The sequence below is a fragment of the Euprymna scolopes genome, chromosome 28 (assembly GCF_053919585.1).
Source record: "Euprymna scolopes isolate OS-2025 chromosome 28, ASM5391958v1, whole genome shotgun sequence".
Taxonomy (NCBI): domain Eukaryota; kingdom Metazoa; phylum Mollusca; class Cephalopoda; order Sepiida; family Sepiolidae; genus Euprymna; species Euprymna scolopes.
In genome coordinates, this window is record NC_136509.1 from 65232711 (window position 1) to 65259389 (window position 26679).

General features: G+C 36.7%; 1 protein-coding gene across 9 annotated transcripts in view; it reads left to right on the forward strand.

The window, feature by feature from the left end:
* Window positions 1–26679, forward strand: part of LOC145249680 (uncharacterized) — a 103035-nt gene that overhangs the window by 13382 nt on the left and 62974 nt on the right. For 7 of the 9 annotated variants that reach the window (XM_080111470.1, XM_080111473.1, XM_080111472.1 and 4 more), the window contains exons 2-5: window positions 5178–5429; window positions 12963–13059; window positions 19313–19463; window positions 22027–22153. In XM_080111470.1, coding sequence (XP_079967596.1) covers window positions 5178–5429; window positions 12963–13059; window positions 19313–19463; window positions 22027–22153 — 627 coding nt within the window. The remainder of the gene's footprint in view (window positions 1–5177; window positions 5430–12962; window positions 13060–19312; window positions 19464–22026; window positions 22154–26679) is intronic. The other 2 variants (XM_080111471.1, XM_080111475.1) reach the window with 1 other exon arrangement.

Below are 26679 nucleotides of genomic sequence, written 5' to 3' on the forward strand. Positions count from 1 at the left end.
CTTTTTCTCAGAAAGTACTGCTTTGATCTCACTGAAATTTTGTATGGGCCTTTGTTATGATAAGGTGCAGTGGATTAAGTATTATAGTATCTGTTTGATGTACAATTAGGGATTAATAGGGATTAATATTTGATGCAAAAATCAAAACAATTTTAACCACATTCAATCATTAAGTTGGTATAAAGCACTCATTCTAAGTCAACAGGCTAGAACTTTTGCCCATTTTTAACAGACGATTTTATTTATAAGTATCCAAATTTATTATTTATTTTCATTATATTTAAAAAAAAATGTAATATGGGAACATAGATCTTTGCAAAACGTGCAGTGTTTTACCAAATTTATTTTCATAGCTCAATTAGCCACAGAATTATGACTGTTCAAAGTTTTTTGCAAAAAAAAAAACAACCAAAAACAAAAAAAAACCCTACCATCTTGTGTGCTATGGATCTCAAAACAAATTGTCATAGTATATATCTAAGAATGCATAGCTCAAATAAATGAAAAATCTGAAAAAATATATTATGGAAATTAATCATGATGGACACATTAGTAATTATTAGATCAAATCAGTCTTACATTAGACAAAATCTTATTACCTTGTGGAATCTTTCTTCCAACAACAACAATAGCAGCGCTGGAGAAACGACCGGTGAAACATTCAATGCTTATTTGGTTGAAATGCTTGGATCTAAATGTTCAATAATGAGTGGGTACGGTTATCTCCTTGTAGAATCTTCAGTCAGACTCAAAGCTAATGAGATACTCAACTTGCTATAGGAACCTATCTCATCTAGAACAGGGTGTTACTGTCACACATATTCTTGATGCATAAACGAACTCTGCCATAACCCCTGTCTACCAGCATTTTGGCAAAGTAATATTTTTAAGATATTTTCCACAAGCCAGATTTTACACAAATTGTAGTAAAGCTCAAAAGTTTGACGTTTCTGAATTTTTGATGGTTATTTGTATAATTATTCATCAAACTACTGTTCTCATCTTGAGTGTGATTTTCACGTTTCGGTTGATGTAACCTCCTACCTTTTTCAGGTGTATCTTGTCGAACTCGGGAATGTTTCTGTCGAACTTGGGAATTTGGATGGAATTTTGAGTGGAACCCTTTATTTACGTCATGGGGGGTAGCATGCTCTTGTTCCGTCAGCCATGACTGGATAGAGGTCCTAAGTAATTCGCAATTGTATATTTCGGTCGCCCACACTGAGGATTGAACCTTCAATCTTCAGGAGAATATCACTTTACAATTGATTTTTCCCACTGCGCCATAGGTCCTTGTGGACAATTCTAGTACTATACAAAGGTGAAACATGTCCATTGAAAGTACAGTTAGATGAACATCAAAAAGCCATAGTATGTAGAGAGACTGAAAAGTCAGGTGTAGCTGATCATATCTGGGAGGAGAAGGGAAACCATTTACTATTATGGGATGAAGTAAAAATTAAAGACAGAGAGGAACGGTGGTGAGTAAGACGACTGAAAGAAGCAGCACATATGCTGGGGAATAACCAACTGCTAAGTAGGCCTAGTATAGAATTTAATACGATATGGGAATCAGTAAAGTAAAAACATTAATATATACAAGTAATAAGTATAGAGATAGATATACATTTTTTTTTTTTTTACAAGGTGGTCACCACTTATCAAGGCCTGGAAGCCACTCAGGGATAAGGGTTATTATAAGTACAGTACATTAGTGTGGAGATTTAATAAAGTGTCTACTTAAGGGGGCGGTTCATCAGGAATTTGTTTACGTTGGACTTGAAGACATCCAGGTTGTAGTCCGGTGGGAAGCAGGCACACGGAATAGAGTTCCGCAGGCGTGCAGTTCTGAGAAAGAAGCTTTGTTCATGGAATCTACGTTTTGATTTAGGCATAGATAAAGAGTGGGGAAAGTTTTTGACAGTGGATTCAGCTAGACGAGTGTTTTTCGTAAAAGATTGGCGAAGGAGGACCAGAGATTGGAATTCAGATGAGCACCTGCCATGAAAGTAACGATAAAACAAAGATAGGCTCGCAACGTCTCTTCTGTGGGAGAGACGTTGCAGGGAAGAGAAAAGGGCATCCCCCACTAAGCCACAAAGTCTATTTTGTACTCTGACAAGGCAGGATAGGCTGTTTTTAGCAGCTCCTGCCCAGATACGGCAGCAGTATTCCATCCTTGGATGTACTTGGCTTTTATATAGATAGAGAATTGCATCAGTAGTGAGATATCTTCTGGAGCGGTAGAAGGATCCCACCATCTTTCCAGCGACCTTGGCAACAGATTTGATGTACGTGTTCCATTTCAGATCAGGAGTGAAGTTCAAGCCCAGAAGCTTGTCAAAACATGGGGCTTCTCCTAGACGAAAGCCATCCATTTCAATTGATGCCAGATAGGGATCAGAGCGTTGATGTAAAGATAGGAGTTTGGTTTTAGATGCATTAAAAGTAACCAGCCACGTCTTCCCCACTGAACCACGCGCTCGAGATCAGAGGAGAGAGAATCAGAGAGAACTTTGTCATTTACAGCCTTTGATGTGTTACCGTAGATGGTCGTGTCATCAGCATAGATGTCAACGAATGATTTAAGTATGTGTTTTGGGAGATCATTGATGTAGATCAGGAAGAGAGTTGGGCCCAGGATTGACCCCTGGGGGACTCCAGCATTAATACTGCAGGCCTCTGATTTCTGTCCATCAACCACTACTCTTATGAGCCTATCAGAGAAATAATTTAATGATAGACAGAACATTTCCAGTTATACCGTAGCTAGAAATCTTGTGAAGTAGGCCTTTATGCTATACCTTGTCGAAGGCCTTTTGATATGTCAAGAGCAATTGTCCTAGAAAGGAAGCCTTTGTCAAGAGATTCACTAATCCTATGTGATATAACCGTTAGCACATCTGCGGTAGATCTTGCAGAACGGAAACCATATTGTGTGTAAAAGAAGGTTATTTCTGCTGAGGTGGTTTATTTACAACTAGAAATAAAAAAAATTCAAGGCTCCTAAAATTTGTACCAGAATTGTCCACAAGGACCCGTGGTGCAGTGGTTAGAGTACTGGGAAAAATCGATTGTAAAAGTGATATTCTCCTGAAGGTTGAAGGTTCAATCCTCAGTGTTGGCGACCGAAAAATACATTTGCGAATTACTTAGCACCTCTATCCAGTCATGGCTGACGGAACAAGAACATGCTATCCCCGTGACGTAAATAAAGGGTTCTGCTTGAAATTTTGGTTCAAATTCCAGAGTTCGACAGAGACATTCCCGAGATCGACAAGATACTCCTGAAGAGGGTTGGAGGTTACATCAACCAAAACGTTGTGAAAATCACACTCAAGATGAGAACAGTAGTCCGATGAATAATTATGCAAGCTCAAAAGTTGTTTATTTTTATTTTTTATGCCATTCTTTGGATTACTTAGGAACTCTTGCATCTTGCAATGTATGAGGCAATCAGAGTATGCCACTGTTTTTGATTTGAAGTCAAATCCACAGCATTCCTTCCAGTTTCTTCCTGTTGCAATTAAATCTCTCTCATTTGTCTGTTTTCAGTTCATTTTTGGTCTTCCTCTCCTTATTTTTACATCAGATGTCCATTGGATTACTCTGGAGTTTATCTTAGAGTATGTTTGAACCAGCATAGACAACGTTTGCTTATTACTGACAATACCACTTGCTGATTAGTGTGATCTCTGACTTCTTGGTTGGTAATTTGATTGCACCATTTGATGCCTGGAATCCTTCTAAGACACTTGGAATCAAACGCATCTAATTTCTTTTCTTGGCTCATTTTAAGATACCAAGTTTCACTTCCTTATAACAGTGTGGACAAGATGTTACTGTTATAAAATTTTAATTTAGATCTGAGGGTAAATTTATTTTTGTTTCTCTACATTATACAGAGTTGGTTAAATGCTGCTGAGTCCTTACCTATCCTGCAACTCATAATCGATAATGATTTCTTATGGAACTTCTTACGTTGGTGAAGTTGTCAACTTTGGCAATTTCGTTTTAGTTGATAAACTCATTTGTAGATGGCTGATGTGTTCCAGAGCATGTTTTGAGTTTTATTAGAATTGATATAGAGATCCATGTTCCCTGTTTCAGCTTAGACCTTATTGATAATGTCTTGATAAGTCAGTGATATTCGCTGCTCGTGCAGCAATATTGTCTGCAAAGTCTAGGGCAGAAAGTTTACACTTATTGACCCATGTTATACCTTGATCCTTGGTTGCCTTTTTTAATAGCCAATCAATGTCTATGGCAAAGAATAATGATGAAAGCAATCATCCTTGATGGACTTCAGTGATTATCACAAACCAATTGTTGGAACCATCTTCTGTTTGTATGCAACATTTAGAGTTTGCATAAATTTGTTGTATTGCAGTGATAACTTTTCTTGTCATGCCATACTCGTGCAACTGATGGCTAATGAATGTTGTCAAATACATTGGAAAAATCTGTAAATCTAATTGCAGTTAAATGGGCTGGTATTTTTGAAAAAAAAAAAAAAAAAGTTCACAGATAGAATTTGTCATGATATTTCCTCCTCTTCACAATTTTCTCTTTCAACTTCCAGCACGTATCTCTCCCTCTCACCTCTGCATTTCATTTTCATATGTGTGCAGTGGCCGGTGTGATCTCATGCAATTCCAAGAGACCACACCTTATAAAGCCACGGCTGCCATCTTTAACCTCTTTCTCTCTCTGATCCCACTTGAAGGTAAGTTATACAACCACACAAAGCACACACACTTGGGCGCTTGCTTCTTTGACTATTGCATTCAACTCCACACTAATGTTAAGAGACTTTTAGAATTCAACATGTTTCTCAATTACATGTTGCAACATTAAAAGTTTGTTCTGCACAAGAACATTTTAGTTGAAATCCGGCTTGTTCATGTCAAACACATACAGTTCAGGGTCATTTGACAGTTAAGCTTTCCTGGTAAAGAGCAGGGTTACCCCCACCCCCTAGTTGATACAATTGACATGATTGCCTTTCTTAAGAATGCATACAACCATCCTGTTTTTCCAATCTTTCAGAACCTCACCTGTGTTTTATTATATATATTATAAATTTCAATAGATTATATTAAATTTTTTGCTTTTTTTAATGTATATTTCCTATGGATAAAAAGTCTGATGCAAAGTAATTTTGTGTTTTATTCTAGAAGATAACAGTCTCCCTGCTGATTTTGAAGATGATTTTCACTACTGCAAGAAATGCAACAAACAGTTTACTCAACTTGATCTCTATTTGGAACATAAACTCCGGTATGACAACTATAAAATGGTCTACTCTCGTTCTAGCCATGACCGGCGTATCATTGTTCCAAAATTGGTACAAAAAACAGCAAAGTCCATCCCTGATTCCACCGACGGTGTCGATGGGAAAGAAAATCGACAGGCAGTCCCAAGAAGAGGTAATGATTATTTTGCTTTCTCAACTGGATGATTTGATATTTGTGCTGTTTTAATAAATTACTAATGTTGGGACGATTCCTAAATTTTTTCTGATTCTGATTCCAGGATAATGTTGATTAACGATTCCAATACCAAGGACGATTCCGATTCCCGTGGAATTGTTGTTTTGAAGTATACCATTATATAATCGAAAGTTTTTGTGTAGCAAAAAAATTTGGTACAGCGAGAAAGTGGAAATACAATTAAGGGAATTTCGAAAACAATTTGATGTTTTTTGTAACATTTCTTTCATTGAAGATAAAAGTCAAAACAAATATTTTAACCATGAATTAAACATGCACCATGAAATTAATAACAATCAATTTCAGGAGTTTTATATATTAAAAAATATAAAGAAAAATTAAGTCATGATTAATTCAACAAAAATACAATAACATTAAATTTCAAGGGGAATAACTTGTTTTGTTTATCTTTTGATATTCATTTTTTGTTTTATTTAATCTTTATCTTCGATAACTCTTTAAAATTATTTTTTTTTGCAGCTTCAATCGCTAACTGATTTTTCTTCCACTTTTTAAAAATAACTAAATCTTTGATTAAAGTTTTAGCCTTTTATATTCAATCATCTCAAATTATTACTATTTATTTGACTTTTTAAAAAATATTTTAACAATAATGTTATTTTTTTAGTCTAAATAAATTAGTTTATTTCTATATTTATTTTTATTATATAATTATATACTTATCGTCCTTTAAATGTTTATTCTTATTTAATGTCTTAATTTACCTCTTTATTATAAAAAAGTAAAATCTTTGGTAATTGTTTATTTCTATTGTTAAATAAAAGTAATTTATTGAACTTTCGAAATCGCCTGCACCTTAATGCTGTTTCTGACAACCTTTTTATTTTTATTTTTTGTTAGAGGTTTGGGAAACATTTACCTATGCTCACATCACAACTGTGATACCAGGTATCAGTGAATGTCGACCAAGCCCCAACAGTCCTTTAGTTGAATGGCTCTGAGTGACTAATTAGTTTGCAAAGTTAGAGTTCAAAGGATTTTTAAAAAAACGTAAAACTTTTTTCCTTTTTTAATAAATTTTTCACATTTTTTTTTTTATTTGTTGTGCAAAGAAGTTCCAAAAGAAATGTTAAATTGCTTCATTCGCAGAATATTTTAATGAAATGTAAATTTCTAAAAAAAAAAAAATTAAATTCACTTACTGCATTTATTTAACAGAAATGCAAAATGATTTCTTTTGTCGTTTTCAAAAGACCTTAAGCGAAACGATTAGTCAGCATAATATGTAGTTTTATGTTTTTGTTTTTGTTTTTGGATATTTCAAAAAAGCCGACCGACTGTTAAAGTTTTGCCAACTGATACCACGTGATAAGTTTCACTTTAGTTTTAGAAATATTTTCTGAAACAACCTTCGTTCAGAAAATAGAAATATATATATTGTTCTATTAAACCTTTTATTGTTTTAATAATTTGACTTTGCTTATTTTATTTTTAAAAAATATAAAGGTTTACAAGACATTTTTCATTTACTAACGAGATTTTTCATTCATTTATTGTAACAGTTTTGGGACTAGCCCAGGGGTTTGACGTATATTGAGATCCTGGATGGAAATCCCATGTGCCAGTAGCCCGGGGCTAGGAATTTCAAGGGGAAATTCTCCTCCCAAACACATGTTGTAAGATAAAAAAAAGATATGCAGTGTGCCGGTTGTAATGATATCACAACCAAATGGCACTGGCACTTGCTGAGGTTCGAACCAGTATTATCGTTATGAAACACCTAAATGACATTTACAGTTAATAATTAGAATAAGGCAATAAGAATGACAATGACACGATCGGGTATGAATGTACTAGAAATACATTAATTTATTTACATGAGTGTAATACAGGTGAATGCAAAAAAAAAGATAAAACAACAATAATGCAAATGGGGGTGCAAACAACATTATGGGTTGAGATAAGGAGGGGGGGGGGCGATGATAAGGTTTATTTATGGAGACATATTGTCTCTCTCCCCCTTTTGTTTTTGAATGAAAATCGAGTCACAGTTATTGGTTGGGATCAGACAGTTATATGTTTTCTTCTTTCTTTACGCATGGCAAAAAGTCAATTTATGTATAGCAAGAATAACATTTTAGTATAAGGACATGGGATTGTGTTGAGCAGATTGGGGAGAATGAAAATTGGGGATACTTAGCTCTGTTAGTGATTGTCCATTCCCATCAAGCGTGTGTTGTTAACGTAAATGTCCTTTCTTTCCTTCGTCACCGATTTTTTTAGCATTATTCCTGACGCGTGATTTTCAGTATATAGTCTACCATTGGAGGGATATTCATCTCCAAGAATAATATTCGGCCAAGATAAATTCAAGCTTTGAGTTGATTTCCCTTTTCGGTCCATTGGTGATCCGGTTTTATTCACCTCTGCGACTTTCTACGGGGGTGTTCAACTCCATTTTTCTCAGGAGTGATGATTTCACGAAGTGTCCTCATTGCTTGCAGCAGCCCAACTGAATTTCCCACTCAAGTCTTCTGTCCACATGTTTCCTTCTGAGATGGGTGTGGGTTGGGGTTCTGTATGGTTCACATTCGCCATCTCTCAAGGCGATGGGATGGGGCGGGGGATCTTGTCTCGGTGACTTCATTTGCATGGGTGGAATGAAAAGAGGTTGGGGTGGGTTGTCTATTTTAACTTGGTTTTCAATCGTCGTTTCTCGACGGGTGTGGGTTGGGGAATGGGGTGTCTGCTTGACTAATACGTACATTTATTATGACATAAAGAGAAGGGGGGGTGTATAGTCTTTTCTTATAACATTTACTAATGGAAGAGTGTCGGTAAAAAAAAGAAAAACTTGCCAAAAGATAAGCCCCCCCCCTTTTTTTTTAGTCACCAGTTGGAAAAACCACTGATTTTTAACATGATTTGCTTGCAATGAGAACACTGTAAAACTTTTTTCTTTAAGGGTTAAATATTCATAAACTTTTTCATGTTGACGTAGTTAGGCTGTTTTATACATAAACTTCACTCACAAATGAAAACAATGTTACCTCGCAGCCCCTAAAGTTTCGCAACAGTGCAAACAGATAACTAATCATGGGCTTCAAGGTTTTGAAACAGCCAAACAGCATCTATGTATGCGACAGAATAAGAAAACTCATTAAGATAAATAAAGATTACCTTTAAAGTAGTTAATATAGTTCTTGTATATCATATTAAATATGTTATGAAAAGTTCTAAGACGTTTTTATCATAAATTTTTGAGAGCATTAATCTCACTTCAAACAAACAGTTCAACTTCAAAATATAAGAGAATCGTAATGAAACAATCGTAAATCTAAGGTATTTTTTAACGATGCGATTCCGATTCCTCCCAAAATACATGATTCTTACGATTAACAATTCTGATTCCGATTAATGTCCCACCGCTATAAATAACTGAAATTTATATATTTATAAATGTCAAGTATTATAATATCAAAGATACTCCACCTTAATAAATTGTTACAAGAACAAGTCGCCTGTTCTTGTGGGTAAATATGAGATAGGATAGCCGAGGATTCAAACCAGCGAAGCTAGGATTGGAATTGAGAATTCCGATCATAAGTTAAAATAAAAAATACAGAATGTTATTGAAAATGGAATGTAGAATTAACCATTGTTTAGTTCACATAAAAGAGTTAGATGTCTGTTTATTGAAAAAAAGAATGTGATAATGCAATTTTGTTTCTGTTAATGAAATAAGGAATCTAGATCCGAACAATAGAAAATATTAAAGTGGGTTAGGGAAATTAAGTTAGAGAAATCGGGTTGTAAATATGTGAGGAGCAATGCATGCTTGGACAGGTGAGTCGTGTCGGGCCACGGGATCGATATGCACGTGTTTAGTCATGTAATGACGTCATGAGTTTTCAAGTTAGAGCTTGGAAGTCAGAAGTCAAGAGAGTAAGTGAGTCAGTCAGAGAGAGAGAAGTCAGGCTGGACAGGGTCGGACAGACAGAGCTGACATCGAACCTTGGAAGCGAAGGGGAGAAGAAAGAAATTATGTAGGGACTTTGAATTTCTTGATGCAAAGCCATTGACCGGTTGAATGGAATAAACGAACAACTTCATAATTTTGTATCTGCGTCTTCGTGTTATGTTATTCAACAGAAAGGTATTGTGAATTTGTATTATAGACTTGTGTTCCACTCATGTGTATTTACAAGACTGTGTATAAACTCATCTAAGAATGTGTCTCTATCATTTTAAGAATGCGTCTCCCCCTCAGCTATTCTAAATGATGAATGTTACTTCATTATGATAAAAGACTGAAATCCTCATCTCCAAAATAGGTAAAGAAATATATGTGTCAATGTTATAGAAACACTCCCATTCACAGAACTGTCAAACAGTATAAATGTCAATCGCTCTATCTCTCGGTCTATCTATCTTTATCTCCATCTCAAAGAGTATTACATGTTCCCGTCGGCACTGTATTAAATATACCTATCTCTCACCGATATGAATCTCCCTAATATGAACACTCTAATATGAACAGTTATTACATAACAAAATTAATTATCTATATATATAAAAGCCAAACGTCTGTGTGTATGTATGTATGTTTGTTTGTAATGCTAAAACTTTTGAAAGACGGAACCAAACTTGACAAATTTGGTATCATATCGAAGCCCCATCACCCGGATGACAAATATCGAAATTTCACGTCAAACGGACCACTAGAAGTTGGTCAACTGATCAGTTATCTTCGAGGGGGGCCCCAAAAAAACCTGTCATTATCTATATATATAAAAGACAAATGTTTGTTTGTAACGCTAAAACTTGAGATGAAAGATTCCTCTCCCCTAAGAATAAAACATATGTTCAATATCTGCTTTTGTTTTTTCATTGTTTATACGGTCCCGAGCAACGCCGGGTAGCCCTGCTAGTCTATCTATATATATAAAAGCCAAACGTCTGTGTGTATGTATGTATGTTTGTTTGTAACGCTAAAACTTTTGAAAGACGGAACCAAACTTGACAAATTTGGTATCATATCGAAGCCCCATCACCCGGATGACAAATATCGAAATTTCACGTCAAACGGACCACTAGAAGTTGGTCAACTGATCAGTTATCTTCGAGGGGGGCCCCAAAAAAACCTGTCATTATCTATATATATAAAAGACAAATGTTTGTAACGCTAAAACTTGAGATGAAAGATTCCTCTCCCCTAGGAATAAAACATATGTTCAATATCTGCTTTTGTTTTTTCATTGTTTATATGGTCCCGAGCAACGCCGGGTAGCCCTGCTAGTATATATATAAAAGCGAAAATGTGTGTATGTTTGTGTGTATGTATGTATGTTTGTGTGTCTGCTAAAAACTTTCGACAGACACAACAAAAATTCACAAACTTGATCTCATATGAAAGCCCCACCTTCCGAACGACAAATATCGAAAAATTGGCCCAAAGTGACCATCAGAAGTGCGTCAACTGATCGATTTTCTGCAGGGGCCCCTCCCCAAAAAGTTACATTTTAATGTTAAACATTACATATTTTTAAATCGATTTATAACTGCCCCAAAAAATACGGCCGCCAACTCTTCTACATAAAGTATACACGCGGCCGTTTATTTTGGGTCAGCTTGTATTTAAAACCCGCTGAGTCATGTCACGTGATCTTGACGTCAGCAACCTCTAATGGCGGTCTGAATTTACAATTTAAAAATGTTATCGGTAAAAAAAAAATTAATTAAAGCTAAACTATGAACTTCTATGCTATGGCAACGTTACCAAAGTTATTACCACATTCAAAATAGGTAGATACGATAGTTAAACGAAAAATAAAGCCAAGCCAAACATGTGAAGTAAAAAAAAAAAAATACGCTTACAAAAAATATTAACGATCGAAGTTTTTTTTTAAAAATAAAAACAGCCAGATGCCATTTTCCAGTCTTTAGAGTAAGGCAGACAAAGTGAGAGAGAGTGTGAGAGAGAGACGCAAACAGAGAGAGAGAGAGAGAGAGAGAGAGAGAGAGAGAGATGTCTAGACAGAAAACGAGAAAAACATTAACTTTTTCACCCCGAAATCGACAATTTTCGACGGGGGAGGGTCAACAACGCATGCATCAGATGACGTCGTGACCTGATTTACTTTAAATAGTTGATAAACCAAACAAACTTTAAAGACGTCGCTTTAGCTCAGGTAGTTAAGGCCTTGGTTCATTATCTAAACGTTTTGGGTTCGAATCGTGGTGTGAGATTTTTTTTTTTTTTTTGCGATTTTTTTAATTTAAATATTGAACCCTGTATTATTTAAGCCATTTTTCACGTGACGTTCGTTCATTTTTCTGTTTTAATCGTTTGTTTGCCTTACGTTATTTTTTTGTGTGTTTTACCCCCCCCCCCCCTCTCCCCCGCTTAATTAAAACGTTGTTTTCTTTTCTTACTTCGCTTATAACAATGCTTACATCGTCATCGTCGTCATTTTCAAACTTCGCCTCAGGGGTTCGGCTTCGATCCCCCCCCCCCCCCCCCCGGCTTCTTTTTTATTTAACACCACACACCCCTACAACGCCGGGTACCCCTCACTAGTTAATAATAAAAGCAAACCGGTTGTTAAAAATCATGATTATACCCACCTGAATTTAGAAATAGTGATAGGATTAAAAGAGGGCATATTTTGTTTTTGTAAAAAAAATAACAATTAATAAAATCAAACTGTTTATTAAAAAGAAATCTACAAACAAATGAATATGGTGGGTTAATTTACCCTCAACACTTGGAAATCAAACAAAACTAACCAATAAAATTTGGAAGTTAATTGCTTTAATATAACCAACTTTTCAAGTCAACCACTATGATTATTTGCTTTGTGAATAAATATTTAAAGTATGTAAAAAAATTCAGAAAATTTTGTGATGAAAAATTTTATGAAAAAATGAAAATTTTGTAAAAAGGCTAAGCCAATGAGGATTACCATGATGTTTGAAAATAAAGTTTGTATCCACTTTTTGTAGTATTAGAAGAGATTTTTTCCAACCTATAGAGTAAATCCTCTTTCAGTTGTTAATGTGTATTGAAGATATGAAAACCAATGAAAATGCACCCAAATCTATCTCTATATACTAGTTAAAATTGTCATTTTGCCATTGTAGAGCTCTATTATATAACATTAAGGTCTTTGCTTAGTCGATTGAGAATGTCACGTGTGTTGATTCCTTTTATCTTGCCATTTGTCAGTGCACTTCCATCATTCCACAAAGATTAATAATGTTTGCTCTCTCTTTATACATGATCATTGATGCTAGATCTAGTAATTATGTGTTAGATTCCTTCAGCTTTATTTTTAGCGATTAACTATGCTTTTCTTCCTTGCTTTTTTTCATACAACTACATTGAATACATTTTTATTAATAATAAAATATTTTGAAACATTAAATGTATCAATCTGATTATCACTTTATTGCTTGAAACTATTTTTAAAGCTTTGATAATTTTCTTTGTGCTTTTTTTCCTTTCAGGTGGACGAGGTCGACAGAAAATACCTGATGTCGATCAAAAATTTATCACTGAAAAAACTACCTATAATTGTGATAAATGTAGCAAAACTTTTAGTCGGTAAGTAAATATTGTTTCCATATTTATTAATGTTTCTAAAATACTTACAGGATGCAATAGTGTTTTGAGAATATTTGTTTGAATTTAGACAAAGGATGTATCACGCTTGATAGAAAAACTTTATTTGAAAGTAAATAATCTCAAACTTTTTTCACAATTATTCAATAAATTCACAAGGAACACTGATGACTGTTTCAAAAAGAGATTAGAAACTTTGATATTAATTTTGAATCTAGATCACAATTATGGTGAACTAAGATTAGAAGATTGACTAACTTATCTCTTAACTATACTCAATAAATTAGTTTAGTCAGCAGGTCATGTGTTTTGGAGAATATGGAGATTATCGGTTAATAGCAAATTCTTGGAGATGTGATATCTGTAATTTATCATGCACATTGAACTATTTGTAGTCAATTGATGGTTGGAAGTGGAAATGTTAAAAAAATAGATTTCATTGTTCAATATGAAAAGACTTTCATTGAGCTAAGTAAACTTTCTTTACTAACAATTATCTTTATAATGTATATGTGGAGTAAGAAACTCAGCAGCCATTTTGTTTTAGGCCACTGTGTCTACGCATTACTTAATTGTTCTCACTGCATCACTGTTCATCATTTTTTTCAAGTTCTGATTTTTTTAGATGAGGATCAATTATTCATATTTGGATTCTTCGAGCTACTGTTTTTATCTTGAGTGTTATTTCTTACTAAATCAGGTCTTCTGATGGTATCTGGTCACTTATGCTGTAGCAGAAGTAGCAATAACTAAAATGAGGGGAAAAAGAGCTTACCTCGGGTACGTCTGTTGTGTCACCAGTTGGGGGGAAAAAGATAATTCCAAGATGGCATCCGGGGGTTTTTATTAGCATTTACCCCATGCAACTCTCGGAAAATCACGTTTCTGTCTCATGTGATTATGCAAACGGCCACTATAAAAGCAGGAGGCTAGAGACGAGTCGGCAGTGTCCTGCAAACTGTGTGTGTGGGTGTTTCTGGCGATTGGAGTGTGTCTTCTTTTACCACGGTTATCACGGACAGGAATTCCCTCTCTTCTGGAGGTGGGCGATATTGACTATTTTGAAGTTGTACTGTTGCTGACAGAACATTTATTTATTTATTTTTTTTTTGCCTACTACATTTTTGTTTCAAGCTATTTCGGCCCGAATATGGCAAAGGTGCGGATAAGCAGTGATATTATCAAGCCGTTCTCTGGCGAGGGAGACGTTGTAGCGTGGCTGAAAAAAGTGAGACTTGTCGCACAACTTCAGCAGGTGGATGACGTAGCGAGTCTGCTACCTTTATACCTGGAAGGCGATGCGCTGGCCCTCTACATGGAAATGGAGGAGGACGATCAAAAGAAAATAGACCAGATTGAGGCTCGATTAAAGGAGGCATTTACTGATGACGCGTTTGCAGCATATAGAAAAATAACTATGGTTAGATGGGCTGGTGAACGTGTGGATGTGTACGCCAACAAGATCAGGCAGTTGGTTGGATTGGCCGGATTCACAGGAGAAAGCTCAGAGAGACTCACAAAATTAATTTTTGTCACTGGATTCCCTGACACCATCTCAATTGCTCTTCAACAGGTGCCAAACATCAAAGCCCTGACCATGGGGGAGCTAATGTCGAGAGCGAGAATTTTGACGACGACTGGCGAACAAAATCAGGATGTGGTTGCGGCCACACGCTCACCCAACAACAGGGCCCAGAATAATCCTGTTAACGTGACCTGTTTCAAATGCAATGTTAAAGGCCACCTTGCAAGGGACTGTCGAAAATGTGGAACACGGTTTTATCGTTGCGGTGAGAGTGGACACTGGGCTCGGAACTGCTCGGGAAATGAGCAAGGGGAGGACGCATAAGCGCCAGTCTCCTTCCCAACCAAGATGTGAACACGACACTCCCGGTGATAAGCATCCATGTTGACGGGACGCAATGTTTGGCGCTTATTGATACAGGATGCTCCAGGACAATTTTACATGCAGACCGGTGCCGGTCTTGGAGAAAAACAAACGTAAATGTCAACACAATTGGTGGAATGTCCCATGCGTGCTGCGGTGTTGGAACGGTCTCTGTACCCACTGATGAAGGTGTGTCTGCCAGAGTCGATGTGTTGGTGGTGCATGGCAAGCCACTGGGATTTGACTTGCTTCTAGGGATTGACGCCATAAAAGCTCTAGGAGGTGTCGTTGTCAAGCCTGCAGGATCAGTGCGGCTGGGCGCCAGGAAAAGTATTAAATGCGCAGCCATTTCTATCGATGAACCAGATTTCACTGCTACCTTTGACCATCAAAACCGAACGTGGACCGAATCGTGGAAATGGTCTGTGGACCACCCCCCTGAAAGGCTGCATAATCGAGTGTCAGAGTACCCAGTGCCAGCAGAAATTCGTGAAGAATACACGCAGGAGCTCCACACCTGGATAGATAATGGTTGGTTCGTGCCATACCCAGAGGATAAATTGGGACCCCCCAAAGGTCTAATTCCCCTGATGGCTGTGATACAGCAGAACAAAGCCAAAGTGCGGCCGGTAATGGACTACCGGGAGCTAAATCATTACGTAGATGCATTTACGGCCAACGCAGATGTTTGTGCGGCTAAGCTGCGTGAGTGGAGACAAAAAGGTGCTAACGTGTCTCTACTGGACCTCAGAAGCATACCTACAAGTCCGGGTCCATGAGACACTGTGGCCATACCAGACTGTGGAAATCGATGGGAAAAAATACTGTCTGACCCGTCTGGGGTTTGGTTTGAATGTGGCTCCCTTGATAATGAGAGCAATTGTCAGCGAAGTACTATCTCAGGAAGAAGTTATAAGCCGCGCAGCATCTGCTTACATTGATGACATTTTTGTCAATGAAGACGTGGTGCCCGCGACCCGTGTGAGAGAACACCTCGCGCAGTTCGGGTTGGAGTGCAAGAACCCGGAGCAGTTGAAGGACGGTGCACGGGTGCTGGGATTGACAGTCAGGATGGAACGCAATGAACTGCGGTGGAAGCGAGGAAATGCAATTCCGGAGGCTCCCAGTATTGTTACGCGACGAACAATCTTTTCCCTGTGTGGTCGACTTGTCGGGCACTTTCCGGTGTGCGGTTGGCTTCGTGTGGCTTGCGGAATACTCAGAAGGAGAGTAAGTTCGGTAACGAAGGGCTGGGATGATGAAGCAAGGGACGCCGTACTACATCGTATGATGTTCGAAACCTTAAAATCTGCACAGCAGAACGATCCGGCACAGGGAAATTGGTGTGTGGACGGCAAAGAGCTGAATGTATGGGTCGATGCTAGCTCCCTAGCAATTGGGGCAGCCTTGGAGATGTGTGAAACTGTGCTGGAAGATGCATGTTGGCTGCGACCTGAAGATGACTCTCAACATATCAACTTGGCTGAACTGGATGCCGTATTGAAAGGCATCAATTTGGCTCTCCAGTGGCAGAGCAAGGTGCTACACATAAAGACAGATTCTGTTTGCGTATACCATTGGGTCTCGGACACGCTAACTGGAAAGGCGCGAGTACGCACCAAAGCAGCAAGCGAGATGCTTATTAGGAGGCGATTAAGCACTCTTAAGGAGCTCGTGAAAGAGTACGGGCTGACAGTGGATGTGACGCTGGTTCCATCAGCACGAAACATTGCTGACCGACTGACACGAGTGCCACAGCGGTGGTTTGAGGCAATGAAAAAGAAAAACGGTCTTGACCCAGTGATAGGCGCGGTCCACACAGACGAGCTGGATGAGAGTCAAATCATGGCTATTCACAAAGATAGTGGACATCCGGGGGTGCGACGCACTACCTACTTTGTCAGGAGAAGATGTCCAACCACGACAAAAGCAACTGTCAGAACGGTCATACAGAAATGCGAGGAATGTCAGTCCATTGACCCAGCGCCAGTCAGGTGGGAAAAGGGAAAGCTGGAAGTTAACGAGAATTGGCAGAGAATTGGAATGGATATCACGCATTATGGCACCTTCCATTTTTTAACTTTAACAGACTGTGGTCCATCGCGTTTCTCCATTTGGAGGAAATTGGCAAGGCAGGACTCGGCAAGCGTGATTCATCAGTTGGAGGCAGTGTTCCTCGAGCGTGGCGCGCCGCATGAACTCCTTTTAGACAATGACACAGCTTTCTGCAGCAATATGTTCCAAGCAAATGTAAATGGGGAGTTCACTTGCGATTCCGTTGTGCATACGCTCCAGCCGGGAATGGCATAGTGGAGCGATGTCATCGTACAGTGAAACGAATAGCGGCTAGAATGTGTTGTCCCATACAGGAGGCTGTCTACTGGTATAACATCACACCAAGAGACGACACATCTCCCTCCACTGCGCCTGCCAACAGGATTTATCAATACGAAGTTCGAGTAAAGGAGACCAATCTCGCAACTGCGTCCCCAGGTCCCAAGAACAGCTTTTACCAGGTTGGAGATCGCGTATGGGTCAGAAGACCGCAAAATCGATGTACCACGAGGTTCGGCAAGGGTGAGGTGACCAAGGTGATCAGCCCTCAGTCGATTTTGGTGGATGGTGTGCCTCGTCACGTGAAGGATTTGCCCCCTCGCCATTATGTTGTTACATCGGAGGAAGAGGGAGACTCAGACAGTATGATGTCTTCTGAAAAGACAGAGAGTATGATGCAGGATGACGAAGAGGATTTTGAGCCATATAATGTACATACTGAAGAAGCGGAGGAAGGACCACCCGTCTTGCCTCTACGAAGGAGTACCCGACAGAAACGAATACTGCCCCCCTGCCCTGATTGTGAAACACCGCCTATGGAGCAGACTGGTGGCAATAATGGCGATGAGGAGGATGGCAGGGAGGAAGTGCTGCCTCCGGTTCTTCGGAGAAGTACCAGACAGAGACGACTGCCCCCCTGCCCCATTTGTGATCATGAGATCAGGGGGGAGTGTAGCAGAAGTAGCAATAACTAAAATGAGGGGAAAAAGAGCTTACCTCAGGTACGTCTGTTGTGTCACCAGTTGGGGGGAAAAAGATAATTCCAAGATGGCATCCGGGGGTTTTTATTAGCATTTACCCCATGCAACTCTCGGAAAATCACGTTTCTGTCTCATGTGATTATGCAAATGGATAATTCCCGGCCACTATAAAAGCAGGAGGCTAGAGACGAGTCGGCAGTGTCCTGCAAACTGTGTGTGTGGGTGTTTCTGGCGATTGGAGTGTGTCTTCTTTTACCACGGTTATCACGGACAGGAATTCCCTCTCTTCTGGAGGTGGGCGATATTGACTATTTTGAAGTTGTACTGTTGCTGACAGAACATTTATTTATTTTTTTTTTTTTGCCTACTACATTTTTGTTTCATATGCATTGTGTTTAGCTGCTGCTATTGGATTCCCATTATCAGCTTCTAGTTTCTTTCAAACTTTGGGAACAAAAAATCAGATCTCTTTATGACTGTTGTGCTTTTACACCAATGATGCATCTTTTCATTTGCTAAGTCAGCTTGATATTATATATCTAAAAAGAGAAGGTAGAAAAAATAAATTAAAAGAGAGATCCCTTGAAGTATGCGTCCTCAAAAACATGATTTAATCTCTATGTAATTAAGTAATGCACTCTTGATCTGTTTTCTAATATATTTTCTAGTGTGTGTTCTAGCTGGACTCTCCATTCTTTGTCCTAGCTGCACTCTCCATTCTTTGAACTGGAATCAAAAATTCCAAAAGAAAACAAATTTTGATCTGCAAATACTTTTATTTTCAGCTTGAAATACTTATATGTATTTTCTAACACATTTCACATTTCTCAATCTAATAGCCTAACAGTAGTCAACAGACATATACTCAAATATCGATAACTCTCATGTTAGCTTAGATATTGTAGAAGGATACCTATCACAGGGCAGTGTTTTAACATTGAGACACTCTAGGAGTTTTTAATGCATGAAAATGGAACAGACTCCTCAATATAATCACTAGAAGCTTTCTTCATCCTCATCAGTTTAAAATTCATTTTATGCTAGCATGCATTTGACAATTTTTTAAAATTGATTTCCAAACTGATCTATCTCTGGCCAGATCTTCGTTTACTCTCTTTCTTCCAAATCTATTCTTATTACTTCCATGGTTTTGTTGGCTGGCCTCAATGAACTGAACCTAATACCTTAACTGTTGAAACAATCTCTTTTATATCATATCAGTGTATTTACTTTTCTTTCCAAGTTCGATCATCAGGACATCAGGATTTTCATTGTTTTAGTAAAAACTGATTTCCTTGCATATATACTTTAGGGAAGCAGCTTTGCGCCGCCACGTGAAATATGACCATACAAACAGTGATTATGAGGATGAAGAAGATAAGGTACCTGAAATGGTAAAGAAAGACCCAGACATGTCGGAACGTCCATACACTTGCAGTATATGTCATAACAATTTCAAAGAGGTGAGGACTTTTATTTTTGTTTTCAAATCTGTTAAAATAAATCAGTTGTAAAAACACTGAAGTATCTAAATGATTGTAAATATAATTTTTTAAAAATCCTACGATATTAATTTGTGTCTAGAAGCTCTGAACAGGAACACTGTATTAAGGGAGAAAATAAAGTAATCATTGGAGTTTCTGCGAATGTGATTTCATAATCAAAACTAATGAATATATGATTGTGAATATATGATCTGCATGTCTGCTGGGTTCATAATAAACTATTGGATTTCCAGATAAGTGTAATATAATGAGACCTCCTGTAAACCTTTAATAAGGGCAACAGGTCGGACAAACAGGTCGGCTCAAATTGTTCAAATTAATTAAAAGCATTATTGTAAAAATAAAGATTATTTCACTGAAGCTATAGTAAATAACACCAAATTAGACAAATTTTCGATATGTGGAGAATGTAATTTTGTATTATTTATTTAAATCTTAGAGAGTGCAAAAAAGGGTAACCAAAAAATGACATCTTGTATACTCAATACCACAGAAAATTGAGTTGTACTTAACTCCTTTATGACAAAATAAGCTTGGGAATTTTCCTGCTTCCAGATTTCCAACAACACAATTATTGATCACATTCACTTTGAGGTCTTTACTTTTCATAGTATTCTTGCAAGTTTTGAACTTAATGAGTAGACCTTCCATTGTTTTACAGACAATACTTTTGCAGTATCTTTTTGGACAACCTGTATGAAAATCCTTGGACAATGCTTCTAAGACACAAATGAAAACAATAGAATCAGTACAGAGCTCTGCTGTACTCTTACTTTAATATTAAAGTTTTCACAAAATTTGCTGTTTATTCTAACACAACTTTGAGCATTTTTGTACATTGCTTGGATAACCTTCACTAAACATTCTTTTCTTTAGTTTAGTGAAATGTTTACCAGACAAAATGTCCTGTGAAACTGTCAAAACCTTTCTCCAGATCCATGAAAGCAAAATACAACCTCTTCCTTTCACTAAGAAACTTCTTGTGCATTTGTCTCAGGATAAATATAACAACAGTGGATACTAAGCTCAGGCATAAAGCCAAATTGATTACTGCAAAATGTTACTGCATAATCAAGTTATACAATTTGATAAAGCGTAATGTAGTGTAGTGAAGACGCAAACAGAAAGAGGTTTTTCCCAAGGCTTTATGCAACTGAATTTTATGACAACAAATGCAGCAAGTGGCCAGGAATGCATGTTAATAAAATAAAAAAAAGTATTCAAATAAGAAAATAAAAAACAAATGGCAAGATCACATAAGAGGAGATATGCAAATAAAGAGAAAGTCACTTTAATAAGATATTATGAGAAAATTATAACATGTAGCTATTGTTGATCTTTAATCCAAACTTAAAGAAACCAGGATCATTAGATAATTGAAGCACTTTGACCCATTGAAAAAATTAAGCAAAACAGAAACTTGGTTCTTGTCCAAAATTCTCCCTATATTAAAAAACAAATACTTTAAAAAATCTGTATGATTTTTATTTTTAAATAAAAAATCAAACTTTTTGGGCAACAGAATAGTGGTTGTCTTATATGCCATTTTGAAAACAATCTGAAAAACAAAGGGAAATAATTCAAATTTGAGATTTATGTTATAATTGCTTAAAAATGATTTTCTTTATAAAAATAAAAGTACTTTATCAATTTACATAATTTAGAGAATATGATATTTTTGTTTTACATTATACAGATTTTTCTTTATTTTTGTGTTTTAATATCAGGACAAGAACTAAAAATTTATTTCTCTGAAGTATTACATGGAAAACATTTTGAATAAACCAACGTGCATGCACACTTAGATCTTATATATATATATGTGTGTATGTATATTTCCATCTAGTCATGCAAAAGTTTGTGAATAAAATGCATACCTTTTTCTATCCTGAACAAAACCATTTCAAATGGTGAGAGGAGGGAGTAAAAACACAAATAGCAAGTCAGACAACAACCTCAGATTTACTTTGCCATCTGAAATTAATTAAGAAAGTAATCCTTTATTCCATAAGAAAAAGTCAATGTTTTTATAAGTCATCAAAAATGATAATTTAAATATGAAAAATTACTGACATAATCCTATTATTGTATATGAATATTTCTGTCATATATTTAGATAAGCTACTACACAATGAAATTATAAAATTTTATAAAAGATAGTCCTTGTTGATCTTTAATCAGAACTTAATAAAGAAACAAGGATCATTAGATAATTTAAACAATTTGACAATGAAACACTGGTGAAATACATTTTTTTAATTTAATCATTTTTGACATGTTATACTTTCGTATATATTTCTGCTACAATGTGTTGTCAAATTTCAATAATTTTGATCACTAGTGACACACTAAATTTGAATTCCAATTGAATGAAAGATATGCAGTTGCAATTCAGCAATGGATGAAATCTTGAAAAGTTTAATGGTGTAAAAGCAGTTGATAGAAGCACAGATGCACATATCTATCATATTAGCATAGATAAGTTTACTTGTTAAAAATAAATTTTATTTTTCACTTTCAGATTGCCTGTTTGAAAAGTCATATGCTGACTCATACTGATACACGAGAATATATATGTACATTTGATGGCTGTTCCGACTCTTTTAAAACCAAAGGTTCTCTTGTTCGACACATGCGTAGACATACAGGTAAGTGATATGAAACGAAATTGGAAATTAAAAGACGTTTCAATTATACCAGTCATCATAGGAGCAACTGGGCTTATGAAAAAGAACTTTAAAAAGTACATAGCAAGCATACCCGGTGAACCAAGTGCAAGTGAAATACAAACGATTGCACTGAAAGGGACGGCTAGAATCCTGAAAAGATCTCTTGGTTGGACTCACTAAAATAGGGGTAAATGTCAGACATCTGGTTGGATGTCCCATCCCCTAGAAGAAAAAGTTTAAGAAAAATGAAAAAAAAAAAAAGTAAGTTTAATGTAATAGAGAGTAGCTTTTAATAAAAAATAAAATGCTCTAGACAATGAGGAACTCATATAAAAATATGGAGAAAAACCAAAAAATACTGGCAAGCCAACATCCAGAATAAAAAGGGCTCTGAACATCAGGTAGGAAGAAGCAAATAATTGATGGCTGATGCTGATTGACAACAAAAACCGTCCTCTCATGACGAGATCGGTTCTACGCATGTGTCAGATGACGTCATGACCTGATTTAGTTTAAATATTTGAAGAACTGACTAAATTTCATGTATGTTGTGTTAGCTAAGTTGGTTAGCGGATTGGGTCATTATCTAAACGTTTTGGGTTCGAATCGTGGTGTGAGATGTCTTTTCTTTTTTTTTTTTGATTTTTAAAATTTAAATATTTAAGCCGGGTTATTTAACTCATTTTTCACGTAACGTTCGTTTTTCTGTGTTTTTTTTTACTTCGCTTATTCTTAGGTTTTCATTAACACCCCGACCGACCACACACCCCCAAAAACACCCGGGTACCCACCGATTTTTTAAATTTTAATATTGAAACAGGCTTATTTAAGCCATTTTTCACATGTTTTTTTTTTTGTTTTGGTTTTTAGTTTTAACGTTCGTTTTTCTGTTTTCTTTTTTGTTTTTTCGATTTTTACATTTAACATCGTTCGTTTGCCTTACGTTAGTTTTTTTGTGTTTTTTTTTTCGATGTTTTGATTACCCCACACCCATCACCGCCCGGTTTTAACGTTCGTTTTTCTGTTTTCTTTTTTTACTTTGCTTATTCTTAGGTTTTCATTAACAACCATACACACCTCCAACGCCGGGTACCACCCCTAGTCTATATATACAAAAGGCAAAATGTGTGTGACTATTTCGTCTTTGTCTTGCAAAGGCTTCTTTCGCACATGCTCCCGGGGTCGTTACGATCGCTTACAACTGTGTATATACCCGCGAGATAATAATATCTACGATTTGAGAAAGCGCATAGCGTATAGATTTATTTACGTCAACTTTTATGAGATTCGCGCTATTTCGCTCTGTCGACTGTTTGTCCTGCTTTTTAGTATAAATAAAGTGAAACTAAATCAAAACATTCGTTCTCGGCATCGCGCCGGGAAACGTCCAGAAGCAATCAGCTTTGATCAATGTGGAGACAAACTCCTCTCATATCAGACAATTGCTAATCAATCTGGAAAATGGGGAGCTGGTTTCCCCCTCCCCAACATCTGTTGAGGAAAAAACCAGTCAAAGTTGAGTAAAGAAACTCAAGTTAACTGCCTGACTTCTATTTGACCTCAACAATTAGGTCAAATAGAAGCAGTAGAGTTAACTTTTATTGCTGCCACCTGTCAATAGTTAAATAAATAAATTCAAATGTATTTCTCTTGTATGTCTTTAAAAAAAAAAAAAAAAAAAAAAAAAAAGGAGGAGGGGAATGGGTACAAGTGACTTATTTATATCTAAGTAGTAAGTCCGGTGCTAAGTTATCAATTCAGGACGATTTTGATGATAATCTCCCCTCCCATATTAATGGGTGGAAGTTTGTTGTTGCTATCTATCTCGAATTTGAATAATGGAGCTTCACCTTTATAATTAAAATCCAATAATTAACTTTTATCAATTTGTAAAGTCGGCTTAATATTAATTTACATTCGAGTTTAGATAATTATTCAAGGTTTTAATTTAGGAGGTTCGTTTTCATAGGTGACTTTTTCTTTGCTAATGTCCCTGTATTATATTTCGAATATAATAGAAAATCAGACTAACTATATTAGATGGTTTGATTGGCTAGCCAGGAAGCAAGCATTTGCAATATAGGCAAGCTTGCAGTAATAGTATATATTAAGTATATTACTTAAATAAAGTCCTAAGTTTATCTACTCTAATAGAGAAAAATAATTCCAGGCATTTTGTTTTGTTTTTTATCGCTAGTTTCCTTTGTAGCATGGGTTAAGGGTGACGAATAAGACAGGAAAGTAGATACAAATAAATACAAATACATAACTAAAACAAGAAAAACAAGTTTAAACAAGGTAACATGAAAAACATTTAAGATGAATTTTAAAAATACTTAATCCATCCCCTTTTTACGTTTGGTATCTTTCTTTACCGGGCAGTCCATCATGATGTGTCCTACATTCTTACAGTAGTGGCACGTTATGGGTTTCCACCTGTCGATCCGTTGATAGGTGGGTGGTCGATTTGCTTTCGGGGATCTATTTCTTGGGCTTGGAGGTCGATATACAGTACTTTCTGGACCTGTATTCCAACTAGAGTCTGTAACAGATTATCCGAAGGTTTGTGTGAATTTCACCCTCGAATGGATCAATTCTATTTCTACCCGTCTTGTGTGTAAGAGCATACTCGTCGGCTAGAATCGCCATTTCATAGGCTGTAGCGATCTGGCGTTCGTTCAAAAACACTTTTAGGTCGTCAGGGACACAACGTTTAAATTCTTCCATCAGGATCATCTGCCGGAGTCTATTATAATCGGACTGTGCATCTTTAGCAGAAATCCACCTATTAAACAGTGTTCCTTTCTGCCGAAAGAATTCCACGTAGCTTTGTCCGTTCTCTTTTCGGTATGACCTAAACTTCTGTCGATATGCCTCGGGTACCAATTCATACGATTTGAGGATGGCGGATTTTATAACATTATAATTTGAACAATCCTCAATCGAGAGAGAAGCATATACCTCTTGTGCTCTTCCTCTTAATGCAGTCTGTAAGAGCATGGGCCAAACTTCTAGAGGCCATTTTGCACTCAGGGTAATTTTTTCAAAATGTTGGAAGTACCCGTCCACATTCGATTCGTGGAACGTCGGTACAAGGCAGGCATGTTTGGGGATATCGAACTCCTCCCGTCTTTCTTGGTGGGGTTCAGGCATACCTTCTGACAAAACTGCTTTGTCGACTAAGAAATTGTCAACGAGATGTTCTGTTACTATCCTAACTAACAATGCTCTTCTCATACCTGGCCTAACGTTTAGTTCATAATGTCTACCTATTGCTAAGATGATGTTTTGCATAATTCTTCAAAAGTAGGGGAATCTAGGAATTCTTGTATTCCCGACATATTGAGCTAACTAGTTCTCGCTACCTCAAATGTGTTTGACTGTCCAGGGTGTCTTTAGGGAGGGTATATTCCGGCATGAGCCCCTAATTTGTAACAACGTATCCCAGTCCTACTGGGGATGTTAGAGATGGGTGACGTAACGAAATATATGAAAAAAATTTCCCAGGTTCCTTGATAATGTGTTGTTATGGGAATGGGATAACCGCCTCGAAGACAACAAAAAATGAAATGTACTGGACAACGAAATCACATAAGAAATAACGAGGATAAGTCTCGTCGAAAAATTAACAAACTTTTATTTATATAAAAACATAAAATAAAATTCAAGAAAAGAAAATTAAATATGTTTAACTAAACGAAATGATTTAATGATTCAAATTCTACCGAGAGAAAAATATATCAACAGTCAATGTTCACATAAAACAAGAAATCGTCTGCTCAATTAGATACAGGTTCTAGGGTAAGAGAGAGATGTTGAAGAAATGAAAGTTTTGCTTGAAAAACTCACTTAATGTACTTTGAAAAGTCCAAAAATCGAAAAAAAAACACAAAAAAAACTAATGTAAGTCAAACGAACGATGTTAAATGTAAAAATCGAAAAAACAAAAAAGAAAACAGAAAAAGAATGTTAAAACCAAAAAAAAAAAACAAGCATGTGAAAAATGGCTTAAATAAGCCTGTTACGATATTAAAATTTAAAAAAATCGGTGGGTACCTGGGTGTTTTTGGGTGTGTGGTCGGGGGTGGATAAGCGAAGTAAAAAAAACCCAGAAAAACAAACATTACGTGAAAAATGGCTTAAATAACACTGGTTCAATATTTAAATTTAAAAAATCAAAAAAAAAAAAAGAAGACATCTCACACTACGATTCGAACCCAAAACATTTAGATAACGAACCAACGCGCTAACCAACTGAGCTAACACGACGTCCACAAAATTTAGCCAGTTCTTCAACTATTTAAAGTAAATCAGGTCATGACATCATCTGACACATGCGTAGAACCGGTCGTCGTCATGAGAAGACCGTTTTTGTTGACCCCCCATCCCCGTCGAAAATTGTCGATTTCGGGATGAAATAATGAACGTTTTTGGCCAATTTTTCGATATTTTTCGAGCGAAGGATAGAGCTTCAATATGATACCGAGTTTGTGAATTTTTGTTCT